This window comes from Pseudorasbora parva, chromosome 14 (assembly GCF_024679245.1).
Source record: "Pseudorasbora parva isolate DD20220531a chromosome 14, ASM2467924v1, whole genome shotgun sequence".
In the NCBI taxonomy this organism is placed as follows: Eukaryota; Metazoa; Chordata; class Actinopteri; order Cypriniformes; family Gobionidae; genus Pseudorasbora; species Pseudorasbora parva.
In genome coordinates, this window is record NC_090185.1 from 10,141,608 (window position 1) to 10,163,308 (window position 21,701).

A 21,701-nucleotide genomic window follows, 5' to 3' on the forward strand; every position below is an offset into this window, starting at 1 on the left:
CTTACCCCACCTTTAATTTAAAAATAAAAGAAACTGTATTTTAACATTACTTGAAGGAAAATGCAGTGAAGGACTACTCACTATCGACAGTCACACTGAAGCTCTTCATGATTTTGCTGCCGATGATAAAGTCCAGAGTCTTCAGTTCTGGTGTTTGTGATGGTCAGAGATCCAGTCTGATGATCCAGCTTCAGTCTGTTAATGTAACGCATGCAGACAAACAGCAGAAGAACGTCATTGATTCACACATTCACTCAGTCTCATGGAAGATCTTCAGCAACTAAAAGGACATCATACAAACCACATCCTGATTCATACACTGCCAGCATATATGCATTCATACAACCAAGAGACCAATGCACATTTATTAAAGTCTCTGAAACCCCTGATGAATATCAACACTTCAAAATGTCATGTTTGAAGTAAAAATACTGCATATATTTTCATATTTACAGTTTGCTTATCCAATAATTATTTTAATGATATCAGTGTCTTTGGTTTTGCATGCAGGACTGGCCAAATCAAACCTGTAGTCATTCACTATCGTGAGATTGTACTAAATAAACCAAATGTCTTATATTTATCACACAAACAACAGCCATTAAGTCAGTGGAACAAAAGTGCCTTTTTAACAATGAGTGTAAACTTCACACAGTCCCTTATTTATTAAAGTTTGCCAACGGCTCTCATTATACAGATAAAGTATTCAGTTATTTTACAATAAAATCTGATGCATATAAGAGTAGCAGGTTTTCATCTGTAATAACACACTCCGGTGGAAACGGAGTACAAGAATGTAAAAATGTGTGTGTGTGGTTATTTACTAATGTGATATAAAGCTAAACTACTGAAGGGCAGTGTTATATGATCATTGTGATGTATTGCTTTTCTCTGTTAGTTTCTTAACATGTTTTTTTTCTTTTTTTAGCTGACAGGAAGAAACTGTTCACCTGCAAACTAAACACACATGCTCTGGATGCCCGTTCTCTCTCACACACAACACGTTTGAGAACACCGACCGCAGCAGCTTTCAGTTTGACTCAGAGGCCAAACTTCACTAAAACTGAGATCAGACACACTTTTAACTTTGTTCTTTTTCCATATTTACTAAAATTAAGATCTGAATAAATCAACTCAACAGTTTTAAGATCACCAGAGTTTACAGCCGCACTCACAGTAGCACATCATTTATTCACGCTGGAAAACTGACTACCAGCATGCATGTATGTATGTGTGTGTGTGTGTGTGGGGGGGGGGGGCTGGGGGGATATCAGGTCACAAATGGGTATAATGACATGGGTATTACAAGGAGAGGGTGTAATATGAGTACATAGCCTATGTCCCCAATTTTCTAAATGCTTATAAATCATACAGGATGAGTGTTTTTAGAAAGTAAAAATGCAGAATGTTTCCTGTGATGGGTAGGTTTAGGGGCTGTGGCAGTGTAGGGGGATAGAAAATATGTTTTGCACATGTGTGTGTGTGTGTGTGCACAAGTGTGTGTGTGTGTGTGTGTGCACAAGTGTGTGTGTGTGTGTGTGTGTGTGTATATATGTGTGTGTGTGTGTGTGTGTTGCACCAGGAGGGTCAGACTCTGTCGGAGGAGGACTGACATGTCATTACTTCTGTTGTGTTTGTTTAGATCAGTTGTGCTCGTGTTAATACATCAGAAAATGTTCCGCGTGTTTGTTTTGTTCTGTTTGAGCTGCTTCCGTCTGATCGGTAAGTTATAATTTCTGTCATTTATTCACGACTCAGAGTAATAAACTCCTGCTGCGGCTCAAGTTAGATTATTTTCATCCACTGTGATCAAATCTCTCTTGTTGTTTTAGGTATTTTCATTTCAATGATTACAAATGCAAATCCTCCGAAAACATTTCTAAAAAATTATTTTAATAATTTGAAATATTCTGCAGTAATCATAGACAACTAGAGAACTCATGGCGATTCAGTAATAAACAGTGTTGAATATATCCGGCATATTTAAACTATAATTAATTTATCATATTTTTATTTTTCTCTACAGCAGATCATTTTAAAACACATTAAAGACTGAATGATTGATTCACACACTTCTGTCTGCTGTGATGTGAATTTTCATTTAGTTTGCCGTCTCTGCTGCTGTTAAAGGTTACAAACTGATCTCAGGCTTTCTAAAGCAACACGAGCATTAATCTGAAAACCTCTTCATGTTCTCCAGGTGTGTTTGGGGCCGAAACAAATGAAATACATTCAGTGTCAGTGACAGAGGGAGATTCTGTCACTTTACACAATGATGTTTCTATAGTACATGAAGACAACAATATAGATTGGAAATATGGAGCTGAAAAGTACATTATAGCTGAAATCAGTAGAAGATTTGGATTCTTCTTGACATATAACGGCACTGACGGGAGATTCAGAGACAGACTGAAGCTGGACGATCAAACTGGATCTCTGACCATCACAAACATCAGAACTGAACACGCTGGAGTTTATAAAGTGGAGATGAGGGGAGTGAAACTATCATCAAAAACATTCAGCGTTTCTGTCAATGGTGAGTGGAGATGTAACTCATCCTGTGCTTCTTGTTTTATTAGCTTTTTACATATTGAAATATTGAATTATGTTATGTAAGGGATAATGTACATGTAGCCGAAGGTTACTGCAGAATAAACCCCGACAGGGTGATCAGGATCAGGTCTCGCATCACTCTGAAGGGGTTTATTCTGTGATAACATTCGGCTACATGTACATGATCTGCTTATTACACGGCTACTTGCCACATGATTAAATAATTAGGCTTGAAATATTTTATTAGCTCTTTAAACGTAAAGCTTCCACAGAGAAATCAGTTGCTAGCAAGAGCAAATTCAAACTAGACGGACATTTAAGTGATTACAGTCATAGCACTGAATGAAAGACTGAAAAAAATATTGAATTGCTCAATATTTTTAAAAACTGTTGAGTTCATTCATTCAGATCTCAATGTTAGTATATGTTCTCAGTTTTTACCGGTTGTTATCGAGGAATAGAATAATACACTGCTCATCATCTTCACAATGATCCAAAAATAACTGTGTTCATCCTTATTTGTCTCATCTTTCTCAGCTCGACTGCCTGTTCCTGTCATCAGCAGAGACTGTTCTTCATCATCATCCTCATCCTCATGTTCACTGGTGTGTTCAGTGGTGAATGTGAGTCATGTGACTCTCTCCTGGTTCAAAGGAAACAGTTTATTGTCCAGCATCAGTGTGTCTGATCTCAGCATCAGTCTCTCTCTACCTCTGGAGGTGGAATATCAGGATAAAAACACCTACAGCTGTGTGCTGAACAATCCCATCAGCAACCAGACCAGACATCCCGACATCACTCAACTCTGCCACACATGTGCAGGTACGGCAGCACGGCTGATATAATGTGTGTGTTTATTCACTGACCTGATCTCTGACTTCTGTTGTAGATCAGAATCACTTCTTTCTTTATCATTACAGCACCGGACACACTGTCTCCTTCAGGTCCTCCTCCAGTCTCTCTGATAGTGCTGATCTCTGCTGGATCTCTGATGACTGTTGCTGGATTTGGGATCTTCTGGATCTGCAGGAAACACAGAAAAACTGATCAAGAAGGCAAGAGTTCCTGCTTTTTTAAGCGTTATAAGAAAAAGTATTTATTGTTTTTACAATAATATTACAATTGAAAAATCTCCAAATGCATTGTTCAATTTATAGCCCATAATATAATTTAATATTTAAATACATATTTATGTAGCTAATGCTATTTAGTCCTAAATAATGTTGGTAATTGTTTTGCACTGATCTGAGCAGCTCTTTACTCATCTGTCACACACACAAACTGATTCTGTATTTACTTTTACTCTGTTAAGGTGTGTAAAAAATAATGTCATATTCAATCTGCTAATGCAGTTTTAAAACTGCAGCATTTAAATTAACGCTTGAACTTAACATGTGTTGTAAAAACAGATCCAGTTTTGTAGTTTTAATCTCTTCTGTTGTTTGAGCAGTTCAGATTTGTGAAGATGAGAAAACTTCTGCTGTTCTGTTTCTTCATCCGTCGTTCTATGAAAGAAACACACACACATGGGTAAGATCATTTATCATTAGTTTCTGTTGTGTGTGTGTGTGTGTGTGTGTGTGTGTGTCATTTCAGCAGTGAGTCAGATAGAGTGTGTGATTGTGTTTCTGTCTGTATAATCATCATCAACTGAAGACAATAACTGATACTTTTCTGCAAGCAATAATTAGTCAGTTATACTGGAATATGAATATGATTTAAAAGTAACTGAGAAATAAGAGTACAGGATGTTTGAGTATTATAATAAATTAATAAAATGTTCTAAAAGTGTTGCAGACAGCAGGGAAAATTATTAAAATGCAACCAACCGTACAATTGTACAAAAGAAAACAAAAAGAAATAAAAGGGCGGCAGTGGCTCAGTGGTTCATGTAGGTTGTCTACAAACCAGAAGGTTGGTGGTTAAATCCCCGGTTCAACCTGACCAAGTGTCGAAGTGTCCATGAGCAAGACACCTAACCCCAGCTGCTCCCGATGAGCTGGATGGCGCCTTACATATGGAGCCAGAATGGTGACTTTAAAATTTGGCATCACAAATTAAAATTGTCATTGAAAACAAAAGCAGAACTGAAAAAGGAAACATTGGCATTGAAACATTTGCATTGAAAACTGTTGTATTGGCATTGAAACAAGTATTGGCACTGAAAAAATAAAATTATTAAAATATTACAATCTTATTATTTTATTGTAGTGTAATTTATTTGTATTTTTCAATGACAATCTTCAGATTTTTTCTTCATGTCACTCTTTTTCAGTAACAGTTTTTTTTTACAATGTCAGTTTTTTTTCAATGTCACTGATTTTCAGTTTCAACTTTCTGTCACTGTTTTGGCGTGGGGAGGGGCGGGGTCTGAGGGGAGGGGTACGTAGAGCGTAGTTTGCATATCATTGCATATAGGTATACTGAAGCAGTAGGCCGAGCGTCACTTTACTGGAACCCGTCACCAGCTCTGAAGCCGCATGACTAATGTCCAGTTTACCGGGAACTTCCAAGCCGCAAGTCTGTTTTTTTTATCTGCCATTTACATGTTTATTTACGTGCAACCTGGCCGGTTTGCTTAACTTTTAACGGCCGTTATGCTGTTTTTTTTTCCCCCGACGTCAACTGAAACATGTAAATTACTAACGCCGTGTTGGCTAACTTAACTGTGGTTAATGCAGGGTCAAATATAAACACCGGTCACCATATGCACAGAATAAGGCTAAAAGTCCGGTTTGGCAAAAAATAATTAACGTTAGGTGTCTGTCGAGTACATCACAACAGTGGCTAACAGTAACATAGCCTGTGACGTTAACACTGACATGATAATCAGCAGGGCGCCGGCTGTGTAACACTACTGACATCCCCAACCACACACACACACACACACACACAGGAGAGCCGCTAGTTCGGCTTAAACGCAGCGTTACACAGTAACTCCTAGGGCCGCGAATGTGCTTCTATCTGTATTTAACCCGTTTAATCCCATAATTTTTCTAATTAAATTTAGAAAATAGTTAAATTTTTCCTGCAATGTGAGTACATGCAATTTACTCCTTAGACCTCCCTAACACACAAATGGTATGCCTTCTTTGATTTTATGTTGGTTAAGTTAGTGAAATATTAGGTTTTATACTCGGTCACAATTGTGACCGGTGGGAAACAGCATAGACAGAATTCATACAAATTCTTCTATTAGACCTATTTACCGGTTTGAAACTTAAAATAACAATAAAATATCCAACATATAAGAATGAGATATGATTAGGATTTACTTTAAAACTATTTCTATTGTTCATGATACACAATAAAAAAAAAATTGGGGGTATGAAAATTGCAGCCCATTGAAATAAATACAAAAATCTAGGTAACACGTTCATCTTCACTGAATAACGTGTCTGGCCAAAGAGAGGGGAAGAGGTGACCAACAAACCTTGAAAAGATCTAGGCACATACATGTAGTTATTACTCCTAAATATTAGGAAGAGCCACTTTGAACATTGAAGCACCAATTGGTAAATCCGAAATTTGGAAGTTTACAAGGTATATCTTATAAGGTTTATAAGGTATATCTCATAGATATAGATAGACAGACAGACAGACAGACAGAAGTATAGACTGATAGACAGATAGACAGAAGTATAGATAGATAGACAGACAGACAGACAGACAGAAGTATAGATAGATAGACAGACACACAGACAGACAGAAGTATAGATAGACAGACAGAGAGAAGTATAGACAGACAGACAGAAGTTTAGCTAGATAGATAGAAGTATAGACAGACAGACATATAGATAAACAGACAGATGTATAGTTAGACAGACAGACAGAAGTGTAGTTAGTTAGACAGACAGAAGTATAGATAGATAGATAGACAGACAGACAGACAGACAGAAAGAAGTATAGCTAGACAAAGGTATAGACAGACAGAAGTACGATGGATGGATGGATGGATGGATGGATGGATGGATGGATGGATGGATGGATGGATGGATGGATGGATGGATGGATGGATGGATGGATGGATGGACGGACGGATGGACGGATGGATGGACGGATAGATAGTTTTCAGTTCAATCTGTGAGTGAGTTCCTATGAATAACACAGAATGACATAGAGGGGACATATTCTGTGTTATACTACCGGTCACAATTGTGACCGTCTTCTTTTATATGCATCCTGACAGCAGAATAAACTATGTATTCATATAATTTCAATATATATGTATAGATGACCCTTTCATGATGATGTGTGAAAAAAATGAATGAGCTATTCAAAAATTAACTTTGATTAATTCATTAAATTTTCCTGTCATTTCTGTGCTTTCACATTGTCATTGTGCTAAGATGGCAGTACCAAAAAATAAGAAAATAAGTGTGTGTGGTCACACGACCAAACTATACAGCAATGTTAGACCTGCCCAGAACTCATGTAGACATCTTAAATGGGCATTATAAATGAAAATTTGCTTCATAATAGAAGTTGATTTTTAATACAACACTAAAATATTCGAGGAAAATTTACGGTCACAATTGTGACCGGTGGGATTAAACGGGTGGTGCTCATGTGACGGCACTGGATTCTGCTGTGCTGGTGTGATACTGCTGAACGTTTTGCGTTAGCACGTTTATGAGGTCTTGTGCAGCAGCACAACTAAATTAAATACAGATAAAAGCACACTCGCGGCCCTAGGAGTAACGTCTGTCTCCGGTGTGTGTGTGTGTGGTTGGGGATGTCAGTAGTGTAACTTACACAGCCGCATTAACCACAGTTAAGTTAGTCAACACGGCTAATGTTAGTAGGCTAATTTACATGTTCCAGTCGACGTCGGAAAAAACAAAACACCATAACGGCCGTTAAAAGTTAACCAAGCCGGCCAGGTTGCACGAAAAAACATATAAATGGCAGATAAAAAATATAAAAAAAGACTTAAACTTGCGGCTTGGAAGTTCCCGGTAAACTGGACATTAGTCATGCGGCTTCAGAGCTGGAGACGGCTTCAGTATACCTATATACAAATGATATGCAAACGTACTCGGTTACTTTCGTAACCTCGGTTCCCTGAGAGAGAGGAACGAGTATTACGTATGGGAAAAACTCCTTTTCTCGAGAATGTGAAGCAAAACTTTTAATAAAGGTATCTATGTAAAGCGCAGTGAGCTGCACGGCCATAGCCCAGCGCGAGGAGCGCTCTGATTGGCCGGGCTGCGGCAACTGCAGGAACCTATGGTGAGGCGGCTGAGAGGAACGAACCAATGGGGGGCGTTCCAGAAGCCCGCCGAAAAAGGTGCTTATATTTGCATACAGGAGGCTATATAAGACCCTAATTCGCCATAGGTGTCAGGTTTTAAGATCGACTGAAGCGATACCTGAGAAGCATAAACACGGCACGGAACGTAATACTCGTTCCTCTCTCTCAGGGAACCGAGGTTACGAAAGTAACCGAGTACGTTCCCTTTCGAGAGAGGTTCCTCGTATTACGTATGGGAACACAATGTAAAGCACCGTGTGTGCTGACTGACCCAGTATACCCAAAGCACATGTTATAAACCCCCGAGACACCGACAGAGGCGGCTTATAAGGGGAATGAAGAACCGGAAGAGTCGGTTCGTTTGAACAGCTGATCGGACATAGTCGGATCTTATGATGAATGAATAGTGCTTAAGGACTAATGTGTACAGGCCAAAATGTAAGGCAATCTGTTTGCCAGGGTCAAGATAGAGCCTAGATGGAGAGAAGCCCTGCTTGTAGAACTGGAACCTCCAACTTGTAGAATCTGATAAAAGTGGACGGAGAGGCCCAGCCTGCCGCCGCACAGATATCTTCCAAAGAAATGTCACACGACCAAGCCCAAGATGAGGCCATGCCTCTAGAGGAGTGGGCTTAAATGCCTGTAGGACAGGTTAGGTCCTAGACCTATATGCTAGTGGGACTGCATCCACTATCCAGTGTGAGAGACTGTTTCATGACAGCACAAACTTTAGTGCGGCCACCGAAGCAATGAAGAGCTGATCCGACTGCCTGAAGGGGGCGGAGCGCTCTAGATACAATCTCAATGCTCTGACTGGGCAGAATAGGTTTGCGTCTTATTCTCTCTGAGACGCGGGTTAAGCAGTGCAAAGACCTGCATACTGAAGGGGTTGATAGCACTTTCAGCATAAAACCATGCCTCGGTTTGAGCACAACCTTGAAGTTGCTGGACCCAAACTCAAGACAGGAAGGGCTCACGGAGAGTGCAGGTAAGCCACCCACTCGGTTAACCGAGGCCACAGCCAGCAGAAAAACGGTTTTGAGTGATATGTGCTTCAAGCTCGTGTTCTGAAGTGGTTAGGAGGGGGAACCCTTCACGGCCTCCAAAACCATGGCGAGGTCCCAAATAGGGACCGAGGTAGGGGCAAGGCGGGCTGAATCTCCTGGCCCCTTTAAGAAAACACACAATAAGATCACTTTTCCCTAGTGAATGTGCCGCGATCGGAGCGTGGCTAGCTGCTATGGCGGAGACACACACCCCGAGTATGGAGGGGGGACGACCCGCATCCATTAGCTCTTGGAGAAAGCGAGCGGTTCCGCCAGTTCGCATGAGTGTGCGTCGATGTTTCGCGTAGCACATTGGTTAGAAAACCACTGACCACTTCAAAGCAGAGCTGCCAGATAGCAGGGGCTCTAGCTTCCGAAATAGTGTTCATAACTTGTCAGAGAGGTTCCCGGATACCGTTGATGGGCCATACGTGGAGGGCCCACAGCTCGGGATTGGGATGCCAGACCTTCCCTTTCATTGGCAGAATAGGCATGGGGCTGTGTCTGACAGCTGAAACAGTATGGAGAACCATGTGCGGTTCTTCCAAAGTGGGGCTATTAAAAAGCACAGGCTGCAGCTGGATCGCGATCGGAGGGAACATATAGAGGGAGTCTGGGCCAACATGGGCCAGGGCATCCCTGCGTTTGCAGAAAAAATATTAGGCAGCGTGTGCTGTGCGAGCTGAATTGTTTGCGGGTAAAGGGACCATCCCCCTGGGGACATGGGTCCTCTGGATAACATGTCCGGACCCTGATTCAGAATACCTGGCACGTAAGCCGCCCTTAGGGAGCTCAGATTGTGCTCTGCCCATAAAAGGAGATGCTTAGCCATGCAGTGAAGAGAGTCTGATCTCGGCTGCCCTAGCGATTTTATGTACATTATCAAGACGTGGTGGTTCTTATGCCGTAAGTCTTGAGTCTATGACAATGACTGTACTGATAAGCCTGCCCCTCGAAGGCGAATCTCAAGAATGGCCTGTAGTGGGGGTGGGGGGTTATCGTAACGTGAAGTATGCGTTTTTCAGATCTATTGAGAAAACCCAATCCCCGGGGCGAATGTGCGCGAGGATTTGTTTCACCGTCAGCATCTTGAAACGAGCGTGTCATAAGTGCTTTGTTCAGATGCCTGGAAAATGGGCCTGAGACCGCCACCCATTTTCAGCATGAGGAATTAGCGACAGTAAAAACCTGACTCGCTAGCGTCGGGTGTACTGTTTCCGCCGCTCTCTCCTTTAACAGTCTCAATGCCTCAGCGAGAAGCACGTGACTGACACTGCTTCTTACAGAGGGCTCGACCACGGCTTGAATCGCGGGGTCTGCGAGCAAAACTGTAGCGAGAACCTCGTTTTATATGTTCAACACCCAATATTATATACCAGGAATGGCCTGCCAGACCTGGGCTCGTAAAGTCAGGGGTTGAATTAGATTCGGGGGCTGGCCGCTTAGTAATAGGGGCCTGTTAGCCGGGTTGCTTGTGCTGTAACACTGCTTGTAACACTGTGGGGATAGTGTTAGTTTTGGCGGTGCAGGCTTTGCAGTGGGCGCACGCCTCACATTTATATTGTGTGTGTGAGAGTGAACTTTGTGAAAAGTGCTTGGGTGCAGGAGTGCAGACTGTAAAGTGGGCACATTTCCTACATAGAAAGCTCTTTTGTGTGTAGTGTAAACAATGTGCAGTGGCGCACAACCTACGTAGAATACCCACGGTGCAAACCAGTGAGCAAATCCACAGGGGTAAACGCACACAGCATTAGTGTGCAGACGAGCGTGTTTAACACAGGCTAGTTGACTGCAATATTTCATCTCCAGTCACTTAACTTAAAGGGAACTGGGAGAATGTAAGGAAGTGCGGGTGGTATGTGAGCCATTCCACAATGCCGTTACGCTCTAGTCTAGACTGAAAGCACGCATGCAGACAAGCGTGTTTGACCACAGGCTAGTTGACTGCAATAAGGCTAGTTGACTTTATATGGTGTAATCCGGCCGCGGCGGGATTTATTTGTGATTTTGTGAGGCTGAATTAACAGTGCTTATGTAGGGGTGCACACTGTGTAGTGGACACTTTGTCTACAGTGTAAAAACCTTTCCAGCCGCCTGAATAAAGGGGACTGGAAGTGATAGAGTGAAAAAAGGGCTTAGCTTGGCAGCCATTTTCCGACGCCCTTATGCTCTGACATTGAGCGCGTGCTATGACGTAAGCCGCGCTCTAGTCAGCAACGCGCTGTGGAAGGGGCGCGCGCTATCATGACAAGGCAGCCATTACAACTTCCTTGGCAGTAAGCGCGCGCTGAAGCGACATTGTTCTTGACATACCCAACAGCCCGAGCTTGCTCGTCTAACTTACTCTAGTATTCTCTGTCCGCAGCGCTTCAGCACGACGGCAGTAGAATGAGCACGGCGAGAGCTTCGGCTCGAGTTTGTTTATTCACTCTAGTATTCTCTGTCCGCGGCGACAGCGCGACTGAACGAGAATTGAGGAAAAACTCTGTCCGCGGCGCTTCTAGCACGGCGAGAGCTTCGGCTCGAGTTAGTTTATTCACTCTAGTATTCTCTGTCCGCGGCGATAGAGCGACAGAACGAGAATTGGAAGCGTGAGGAAAAACTCTGTCCGCGGCGCTTCTAGCACGGCGAGAGCTTCGGCTCGAGTTAGTTTATTCACTCTAGTATTCTCTGTCCGCGGCGATAGAGCGACAGGACGAGAGAATTGGAAGCGTGAGGTAAAACTCTGTCCGCGGCGCTTCTAGCACGGCGAGAGCTTCGGCTCGAGTTAGTTTATTCACTCTAGTATTCTCTGTCCGCGGCGATAGCGCGACAGGACGAGAGAATTGGAAGCGTGAGGTAAAACTCTGTCCGCGGCGCTTCTAGCACGGCGAGAGCTTCGGCTCGAGTTTGTTTATTCACTCTAGTATTCTCTGTCCGCGGCGATAGAGCGACAGGACGAGAGAATTGGAAGCGTGAGGTAAAACTCTGTCCGCGGCGCTTCTAGCACGGCGAGAGCTTCGGCTCGAGTTTGTTTATTCACTCTAGTATTCTCTGTCCGCGGCGATAGAGCGACAGGACGAGAGAATTGGAAGCGTGAGGAAAAACTCTGTCCGCGGCGCTTCTAGCACAGCGAGAGCTTCGGCTCGAGTTTGTTTATTCACTCTAGTATTCTCTGTCCGCGGCGATAGCGCGGCAGAACGAGAATTGGAAGCGAACTAGAGAAGAGGAAGAGTGAGGAAAAACTCCGTCTGTCCGCGGCGCCTCCTCAGCGCGACGGTATAGTGACGAGAGCTTAGGCTCGAGTTCGCCTATTCACTCTAGTATTCTCTGTCCGCGGCTGTAGCGCGACGGAATGAGAGAAGAGTGAGAACAACTCTGTGGCAGCGGCAGAAGAAGAGCCGCGGCGGCGGCAGAGTGAAGAGAGCTTCGGCTTGAGTGTGCTCATGTCCTCTAACATTCTCTCTTTCCGCGGCGCTATTCAGCGCGACGGGACGAGAGCAGAGGGAGAGTGAGAAGAGCTCTGTCTTTCCGCGGCGCTTAACGACGCGGCGGAATGAGAGAGTCCTCGAGTAGAACAAGCCTGTAAGCTCTAGAAGTGGCGTTGCAGCGGCAACACACACACAAACACATATAACACTCAACATAGACACAGTTTAAAGGATATATAACGCCGGATGGCGTAGCTGGAACGGCAGAGAAGGCGGAGAGGGAGTCCGTCGTCCTCAGCTGCAGGTTCCGCTGGTGCCTTTTCAACGGCGGTGCTTCTTCCGGAGACCAGCGAAGGTATCGCTGAAGGAGATAAAATCTGACACCTATGGCGAATTAGGGTCTTATATAGCCTCCTGTATGCAAATATAAGCACCTTTTTCGGCGGGCTTCTGGAACGCCCCCCATTGGTTCGTTCCTCTCAGCCGCCTCACCATAGGTTCCTGCAGTTGCCGCAGCCCGGCCAATCAGAGCGCTCCTCGCGCTGGGCTATGGCCGTGCAGCTCACTGCGCTTTACATAGATACCTTTATTAAAAGTTTTGCTTCACATTCTCGAGAAAAGGAGTTTTTCCCATACGTAATACGAGGAACCTCTCTCGAAAGGGAACTACGCTCTACGTACCCCTCCCCTCAGACCCCGCCCCTCTCCACGCCAAAACAGTGACAGAAAGTTGAAACTGAAAATCAGTGACATTGAAAAAAAACTGACATTGTAAAAAAAAACTGTCACTGAAAAAGAGTGACATGAAGAAAAAATCTGAAGATTGTCATTGAAAAATACAAATAAATCCCAATTCAATAAAAGAATAAGATTGTAATATTTTAATAATTTTATTTTTTCAGTGCCAATACTTGTTTCAATGCCAATACAACTGTTTTCAATGCAAATGTTTCAATGCCAATGTTTCCTTTTTCAGTTCTGCTTTTGTTTTCAATGACAATTTTAATTTGTGATGCCAAATTTTAAAGTCACCATTCTGGCTCCATACTTACACGGCTGATATCGCCGTCGGTGTATGAATGGGTTAATGTGAGGCAAAAATGTAAAGCGCTTTGGTAAGGCCTATAAATGCAGTCCATTTACCAAAAGAATTAACTTTTAAAGGCAGGAGGAAACTTAAACTCTACTGTGTTCATTTTTCATATTGATTTAACATAGTTAGGTCTGTGCAAATCATGCTAATATTACTACATTTCAATACTTTATCTTTTTTTCTAAAGCCACTGATATATGACTGTGGTGTGGCAAGCAGCGTGGCGAGGGACCGCGAGAGCGGCCGGTGACGAGTGGTAATGAGTACCAGCTGCGTGACACACCGGTCTCGTCTCGCGGCCAAGGGACGGGAGCATAAAAGTAGGAGCGAAGGCAGCGGAAAAGGAGAGAGGACCAGGCCTGGAATTTATGTAGAGTTTTGTTTACGTTTATTTGCGGCCAGTCGTCCGTGGGGGCTGCCTGCGGTTTACTTTCGTTTTGTTTATTTATTTGGAATTAAAGTTGTTGAACGTTCGCCGGTTCCCGCCTCCTTCCTTCCCATCTACGAACTTTATTACATTGGTGCCGAAAACCCGGGAGGAAGGAGGGACGTGCTGTCGGAGAGCCCTCGCTGCTGAGGGGGATCGCGGTGCTGAGGAGTTCGGGCAGCGCGGATGAGGAAAGACCGCGAGTGGCTGCCCGAGGCGGTGGTGCTGGAGCGAGTGAAGACCGATGTGTCACGCAGCTGGTAGGCCTACTCATTACCACTCCTCCTCACCGGCCGCTCTCGCGGTCCCTCGCCACGCTGCTTGCCACACCACAATGACCACTAAAGATGATTTGTTTTAGTTTTTGATTCTATCTTGTGTGATGTGTTTTACAGAAATCTGAAGAGGAGACTCACGTGGAGTATTTGTCTGTCAGCACGAGAAGATGATTCAATATTTCTCTAATATCAGATCCAGCTGTGATTATTTCACTATAGTGACTCCTGCTATTAGTCTATGGCATTAATATTAAGACTGATATTCAAGGGATTATGTATATGAGCTTATATGGCTGTTCATGCTTTGATACGCAGTGCTGGTTTCAGTATAAAATAATTATTCACACCCTATTTCTTTATAAAAGATCATATCCTGTTTTTGTCAATTTTAGACTGAAATCAATATGAATTCTGTAATTTAAAGAATAAATTCAACGATTAAATGGGATCATGCAAATGTCATGTGACTGATCAGGTTATTTTAAACTCCAGCCAGCAGCAAAACACACAGAAAAGTCACTACTATAATTATGAAGAGAATCTGATAGTCAGCAGGGGTTAATGTAACAGAAAGTGTGCTTCTCTCTGTATAGAGCGCCATCTAGTGTTCAAAGTGAGACTTCACATCTGGAACAATAATACTAGCGTGCTCAGGGTGTTTGATACAGGTCAAAAGAGCCATCTCAAGTCTCTGTGATCTTCTGCTCTCTAGATATGGCTCAGGTTCCTCCTTCAGCGACAGTCTGTGGGATTTTTTCACCTGTTTATCATCTGGCAAGAGAAAATATGTTCCAATGTTCATATCAAATGTTTAAACTGAGAAAATGTATAATTTTAAGGGGAAAATAAGTTGATTTGAAATTTCATGGCATCAACACATCTTAAAAAAGTTGTGAAAAGGCCATATTTACCACTGTGTGGCACCCCCTCTTCTTTTTATAACAGTCTGCAAACATCTGGGGACAGAGGAGACAAGTTGCTCAAGTGTGAATGTTGTCCCATTCTCATCTAATACAGGCTTCTAGTTGCTCAACTGTCTTAGGTCTTCTTTGTCGCATCTTCCTCTTTATGATGCACCAAATGTTTTCTATTGGTGAAAGATCTGGACTTCAGGCTGGCCATTTCAGTACTCAGATCCTTCTTCTACACAGCCATGATGTTGTAACTGATGCAGTATGTGGTCTGGCATTGTCATGTTGGAAAATGCAAGGTCTCCCCTGAAAGAGAAGACGTCTGGATGGGAGCATATGTTGTTCTAGGACTTGGATATACCTTTCAGCATTGATGGTGCCTTTCCAGATGTGTAAACTGCCCATGCCACATGCACTCATGCAGCTCCATACCATCAGAGATGCAGCTTCTGAACTGAGCGCTGATAACAACTTGGGTTTTTCTTGTCCTCTTTAGTCCGGATGACATGGCATCCCAGTTTTCCAAAAAGAACTTACAATTTTGATTCGTCTGACCACAGAACAGTTTTCCACTTCGCCACAGTCCATTTTAAATGAGCCTTGGCCCAGAGAAAATGCCTGCGCTTCTGGATCATGTTTAGAAGTGGCTTCTTTTTTGACCTGTAGAGTTTAAGCAAACAACTGTAAATGGCACGGTGGATTGTGTTCACCGACAATGTTTTCTGGAAGTATTCCTGAGCCCATGTTGTGATTTCCATTACAGTAGCATTCCTGTATGTGATGCAGTGCCGTCTAAGGGCCCGACGATCACGGGCATCCAGTATGGCTTTCTGGCCTTGACGCTTACGCACAGAGATTGTTCCAGGTTCTCTGAATCTTTGGATGATATTTTGCACTATAGATTATAACTTCAAACTCATTGCAATTTTTCTCTGAGAAACTCCTTTCTGATATTGCTCCATTATTCTTCGCCGTAGCATTGGGGGAATTGGTGGTCCTCTGCCCATCTTGACTTCTGAGAGACACTGCCATTCTGAGAGGCTCTTTTTATACCCAATCATGTTGCCAATTGACCTAATAAGTTGCAAATTGGTCCTCCAACTGTTTCTTATATGAACATTTAACTTTTCTGGACTCTTATTGCTACCCGTCCAAATTTTTTGGAATTTGTAGCTCTCAAGAAATCCAAAATAAGCCAATATTTGACTTTTCAAAATGTCTCACTTTTAACATTTGATATGTTATCTATATTCTATTGTAAATAAAATCTAAGTTTATGAGATTTGTAAATTATTGCATTCCTTTTTTATTCACAATTTGTACAGTGTCACAACTTTTTTGGAATGGGGATTGTACACAAATAATCTTTGATAATATAGTGTTCATACTACAACATCATCTATCATAAGCAGGATCAGCTCCACCATCTAATATAAGCATATCATAAATGTTATTTACACACTGGGTTGATGTTAAGGACTGAATTGAACTGCTAGTCGTCTTGAGTAAAGGTCAGAAGATGAATCCTTTGATATTTACCCATCATCAGTGGTATGATATGAACTGAACTGATAAATGTCTCCATCTGGTGTGATTCTGAAGAACAGCATCATCACTGTGAGCTCAACAGGAAACAGACTATTATCCTGCCGGTGTTCTGACTAGATTATTTAGGCCTATGTGACCCATCAGTTTTACCCGGGCACAGCAGTTCATTTCATATTCACAATGCTCTAACACTATCAAAACACTTCATTCATGTCTCAAATTAACTTATTGTTTCACAACACTATACAAAGGTTTTCAGCCAACAAACACACTTTGTCAATCATAAAACACAGACCTAAAAAACACTAACATCACATTTATTTAAATCAAGAATGACACTCTCAACCGTTTATAATTCACTGCAGTAACATAATCTGACTTTACATTTACAATTTATTACTGTAGAAATGTTGCAATTTAATTAAACGTTTTGCTCACCTATTATTTGTAATTATTTGTGGAATTTAGCAATTTCTGAGAGAAAATAGGTTCAAAGCCAATATCGACAAATACAGCATTAACGGTGGGGTAAGTGCTATCTGGTAACCGCTGCTGATATTTCAAATCACCAAAACAAACACGCCCCAACCCCAAAAGGGTCTTGCCCCTATTTTGATAGCTCCGCCCCTTACATGCGTAACCCAGGCAACGACTATGGCAGAATCTGTGTGTAACTAATCCAGGTTGAATATTCAATGAAAAAGATGACCCCTTCTATCACAAAAACACAAACCGTTCTCATGAACACCTCGATAGTACACGAGCACGAGTCCAGCTAACGACATATTACAATTATGACCAGATTAGGGTTAATATAGATCATGAAAAGAGGAAACATATATTAGGAGTAGAGTATCTTACTTGTCGGACACATTTTGTGAGCAGACGCTTAAAACAGACAGTGAGGAGATTTAGATGCTCCATACGATGTGGAAATGAACGGGTCTTAATCATCGCTGAAGTGAGCGACAATACGATCGCAAATGAACAAACAAGTGAACATGACGCACGAGCATATTCAAGCAAAAGCCAGCATATATTAGTTCTCAGCTAATGTCCGTCATGTGTGTCGTGTGTTTTGAATAATGACGTGCACTGAGTGTTCTCTTCTCACCATCAATAGTAGACACGCCCCTTACCTGCTGATTGGCTACAAGCTTGTTATTGGACTCGGCCCGAGTCCGTTTTGTAAAACAGTTTTTAAATAACACTTACCCCACCTTTAATTTAAAAATAAAATAAACTGTATTTTCACATTACTTGAAGGAAAATGCAGTGAAGGACTACTCACTATCGACAGTCACACTGAAGCTCTTCACGATTTTGCTGCCGATGATAAAGTCCAGAGTCTTCAGTTCTGGTGTTTGTGATGGTCAGAGATCCAGTCTGATGATCCAGCTTCAGTCTGTTAATGTAACGCATGCAAACAAACAGAAGAAGAACGTCATTGATTCACACATTCACTCAGTCTCATGGAAGATCTTCAGCAACTAAAAGGACATCATACAAACCACATCCTGACTCATACACTGCCAGCATATATGCATTCATACAACCAAGAGACCAAAGCACATTTATTAAAGTCTCTGAAACCCCTGATGAATATCAACACTTCAAAATGTCATGTTTGAAGTAAAAATACTGCATATATTTTCATATTTACAGTTTGCTTATCCAATAATTATTTTAATGATATCAGTGTCTTTGGTTTTGCGTGCAGGACTGGCCAAATCAAACCTGTAGTCATTCACTATCGTGAGATTGTACTAAATAAACCAAATGTCTTATATTTATCACACAAACATCAGCCATTAAGTCAATGGAACAAAAGTGCCTTTTTAACAATGAGTGTAAACTTCACACAGTCCCTTATTTATTAAAGTTTGCCAACGGCTCTCATTATACAGATAAAGTATTCAGTTATTTTATATTAAAATCTGATGCATATAAGAGGAGCAGGTTTTCATCTGTAATAACACACTCCGGTGGAAACTGAGTACAAGAATGTAAAAATGTGTGTGTGGTTATTTACTAATGTGATATAAAGCTAAACTACTGAAGGGCAGTGTTATATGATCATTCTAATGTGTTGCTTTTCTCTGTTAGTTTCTTAACATGTTTTTTTTTGGCTGACAGGAAGAAGCTCTTCACCTGCAAACTAAACACACATGCTCTCTGGATGCCCGTTGTCTCTCACACACAACACGATTGTCCACCCAACAGATCAAACCACATCTCTGAAGAACACCGACCGCAGCAGCTTTCAGTTTGACTCAGAGGCCAAACTTCACTAAAGCTGTGAGATCAGACACGCTTTTAACTTTGTACTTTTTCCATATTTACTAAAATAAAATCTGAATAAATCAACTCAACAGTTTTAAAATCACCAGAGTTTACAGCCGCACTCACAGTAGCCACATCATTTATTCACGCTGGAAAACTGACTACCAGCAAGGATTTCTAAAATCACTTTTTCAGAAATTGGACATTACAGGTTATTAATTATTCAGTCAGTTAGTTGTCTTTGCTCATATAGTTCATGATTATTAGAGTTTGAACTTTAAATATGTATTACAGATTAATGCAATTTATAAATAAATTAATAATCTTTAGGTGAACCATAATATATATATATATATATATATATATATATATATATATATATATATATATATATATATATATATATATATATATACACACACGTGTGTGTGTGTGTCTGTATGTGTGCATGTTTGAGTTCATGTGTGTGTATGTGTGCGCACATGTGTGTATGCGTGTGTGTATATGTGTCTGTATGTGTGCGTGTGCGTGTGTGTGTGTATATGTGTCTGTATGTGTGCGTGTATGTGTGTGTGTGTGTGTGTGTGTGTGTTGCACCAGGAGGGTCAGACTCTGTCGGAGGAGGACTGACATGTCATTACTTCTGTTGTGTTTGTTTAGATCAGTTGTGCTCGTGTTAATACATCAGAAAATGTTCCGCGTGTTTGTTTTGTTCTGTTTGAGCTGCTTCCGTCTGATCGGTAAGTTATAATTTCTGTCATTTATTCACGACTCAGAGTAATAAACTCCTGCTGCGACTCAAGTTAGATTATTTTCATCCACTGTGATCAAATCTTTCTTGTTGTTTTAGCTATTTTAATTTCAATGATTACAAATGCAAATCCTCCGAAAACATTTCTAAAAAAATCATTTAAATAATTTGAAATATTCTGCAGTAATCATAGACAACTAGAGAACTCATGGCGATTCAGTAATAAACAGTGTTGAATATATCCGGCATATTTGAACTATAATTAATTTATCATATTTGTATTTTTTTCTACAGCAGATCATTTTAAAACACATTAAAGACTGAATGATTGATTCACACACTTCTGTCTGCTGTGATGTGAATTTTCATTTAGTTTGCGTCTCTGCTGCTGTTAAAGGTTACAAACTGATCTCAGGCTTTCTAAAGCAACACGAGCATTAATCTGAAAACCTCTTCATGTTCTCCAGATGTGTTTGGGGCCGAAACAAATGAAATACATTCAGTGCCAGTGATAGAGGGAGATTCTGTCACTTTACACACTGATGTTACTGAAATACTTGATGACAACAATATACATTGGAAATATGGAGCTGAGAAGTCCCTTATAGCTGAAATAGTTGAAAAATATAGACACTTCTACACATATAACGGCACTGATGGGAGATTCAGAGACAGACTGAAGCTGGATCATCAAACTGGATCTCTGACCATCACAAACATCAGAACTGAACACGCTGGAGTTTATAAAGTGGAGATGACTGGAGCAAAACTATCATCAAAAACATTCAGAGTTTCTGTCAATGGTGAGTGGAGATGTAACTCATCCTGTGCTTCTTGTTTTATTAGCTATATATTGAAATATTAAATTATGTTATGTAAGGGATAATGTACATGTAGCCGAAGGTTACTGCAGAATAAACCCCGACAGGGTGATCAGGATCAGGTCTCGCATCACTCTGAAGGGGTTTATTCTGTGATAACATTCGGCTACTTGAACATGATCTGCTTATTACACGGCTACTTGCCACATGATTAAATAATTAGACTTGAAATATTTTATTAGCTCTTTAAACGTAAAGCTTCCACGGAGAAATCAGTTGCTAGCAAGAGCAAATTCAAACTAGACGGACATTTAAGTGATTACAGTCATAGCACTGAATGAAAGACTGAAAAAAATGATTGAATTGCTCAATATTTTTAAAAACTGTTGAGTTCATTCATTCAGATCTCAATGTTAGTATATGTTCTCAGTTTTTCACCGGTTGTTATTGAGGAATAGAATAATACACTGCTCATCATCTTCACAATGATCCAAAAATAACTGTGTTCATCCTTATTTATCTCATCTTTCTCAGCTCGATTGCCTGTTCCTGTCATCAGCAGAAACTGTTCTTCATCATCATCATCGTCCTCATGTTCACTGGTGTGTTCGGTGTTGAATGTGAGTCATGTGACTCTCTCCTGGTTCAAAGGAAACAGTTTATTGTCCAGCATCAGTGTGTCTGATCTCAGCATCAGTCTCTCTCTACCTCTGGAGGTGGAATATCAGGATAAAAACACCTACAGCTGTGTGCTGAACAATCCCATCAGCAACCAGACCAGACATCCCGACATCACTCAACTCTGCCACACAAGTGCAGGTACGGCAGCACGGCTGATATAATGTGTGTGTTTATTCACTGACCTGATCTCCGTCTTCTTTCTTTATCATTACAGAAACGATCGGACCGTCTCATCCTCCTCCTCCTCTAGTCTCTCTGATAGTGCTGATCTCTGCTGGATCTCTGGTGACTGTTGCTGGATTTGTGATCTTCTGGATCTGCAAAAAACTAAGAAAAACAGACCAAGAAGGCAAGAGTTACAACTTGACTTTAAGTAACAAGTAATACAAATTAATTTTGTAGTTAACACCCTATATAATAGGTATATAAATGGATACCAGAATATTCAATTTCTTTAATACAATTTCATCCCGCTCGGACTGCAGAGAATGTGCTCGGTGTAAAAACACACTTTTCTTTCTTATAGACATACCCTGCGTCCCAATTCGCATACTATCCATCCTAAATAGTATTCGAAAATAGAATTAGTATGTCCCAAATCGTAGTATGTTGAAAAGAGTATTCCAAAGATACCCGGATGGTTTA

General features: G+C 41.4%; 1 protein-coding gene across 1 annotated transcript; it reads left to right on the forward strand.

Moving 5' to 3' along the window:
* Positions 1 to 1,599: 1,599 nt before the first annotated feature.
* Positions 1,600 to 21,440, forward strand: LOC137039710 (SLAM family member 5-like). Its single transcript, XM_067414984.1, has 5 exons — positions 1,600 to 1,722; positions 2,201 to 2,536; positions 20,022 to 20,357; positions 20,910 to 21,194; positions 21,271 to 21,440. The coding sequence occupies exons 1-5, from the start codon at positions 1,614 to 1,616 to the stop codon at positions 21,438 to 21,440; spliced, it is 1,236 nt and encodes a 411-aa protein (XP_067271085.1). The 5' UTR covers positions 1,600 to 1,613.
* The last annotated feature ends 261 nt before the right edge of the window (positions 21,441 to 21,701 follow it).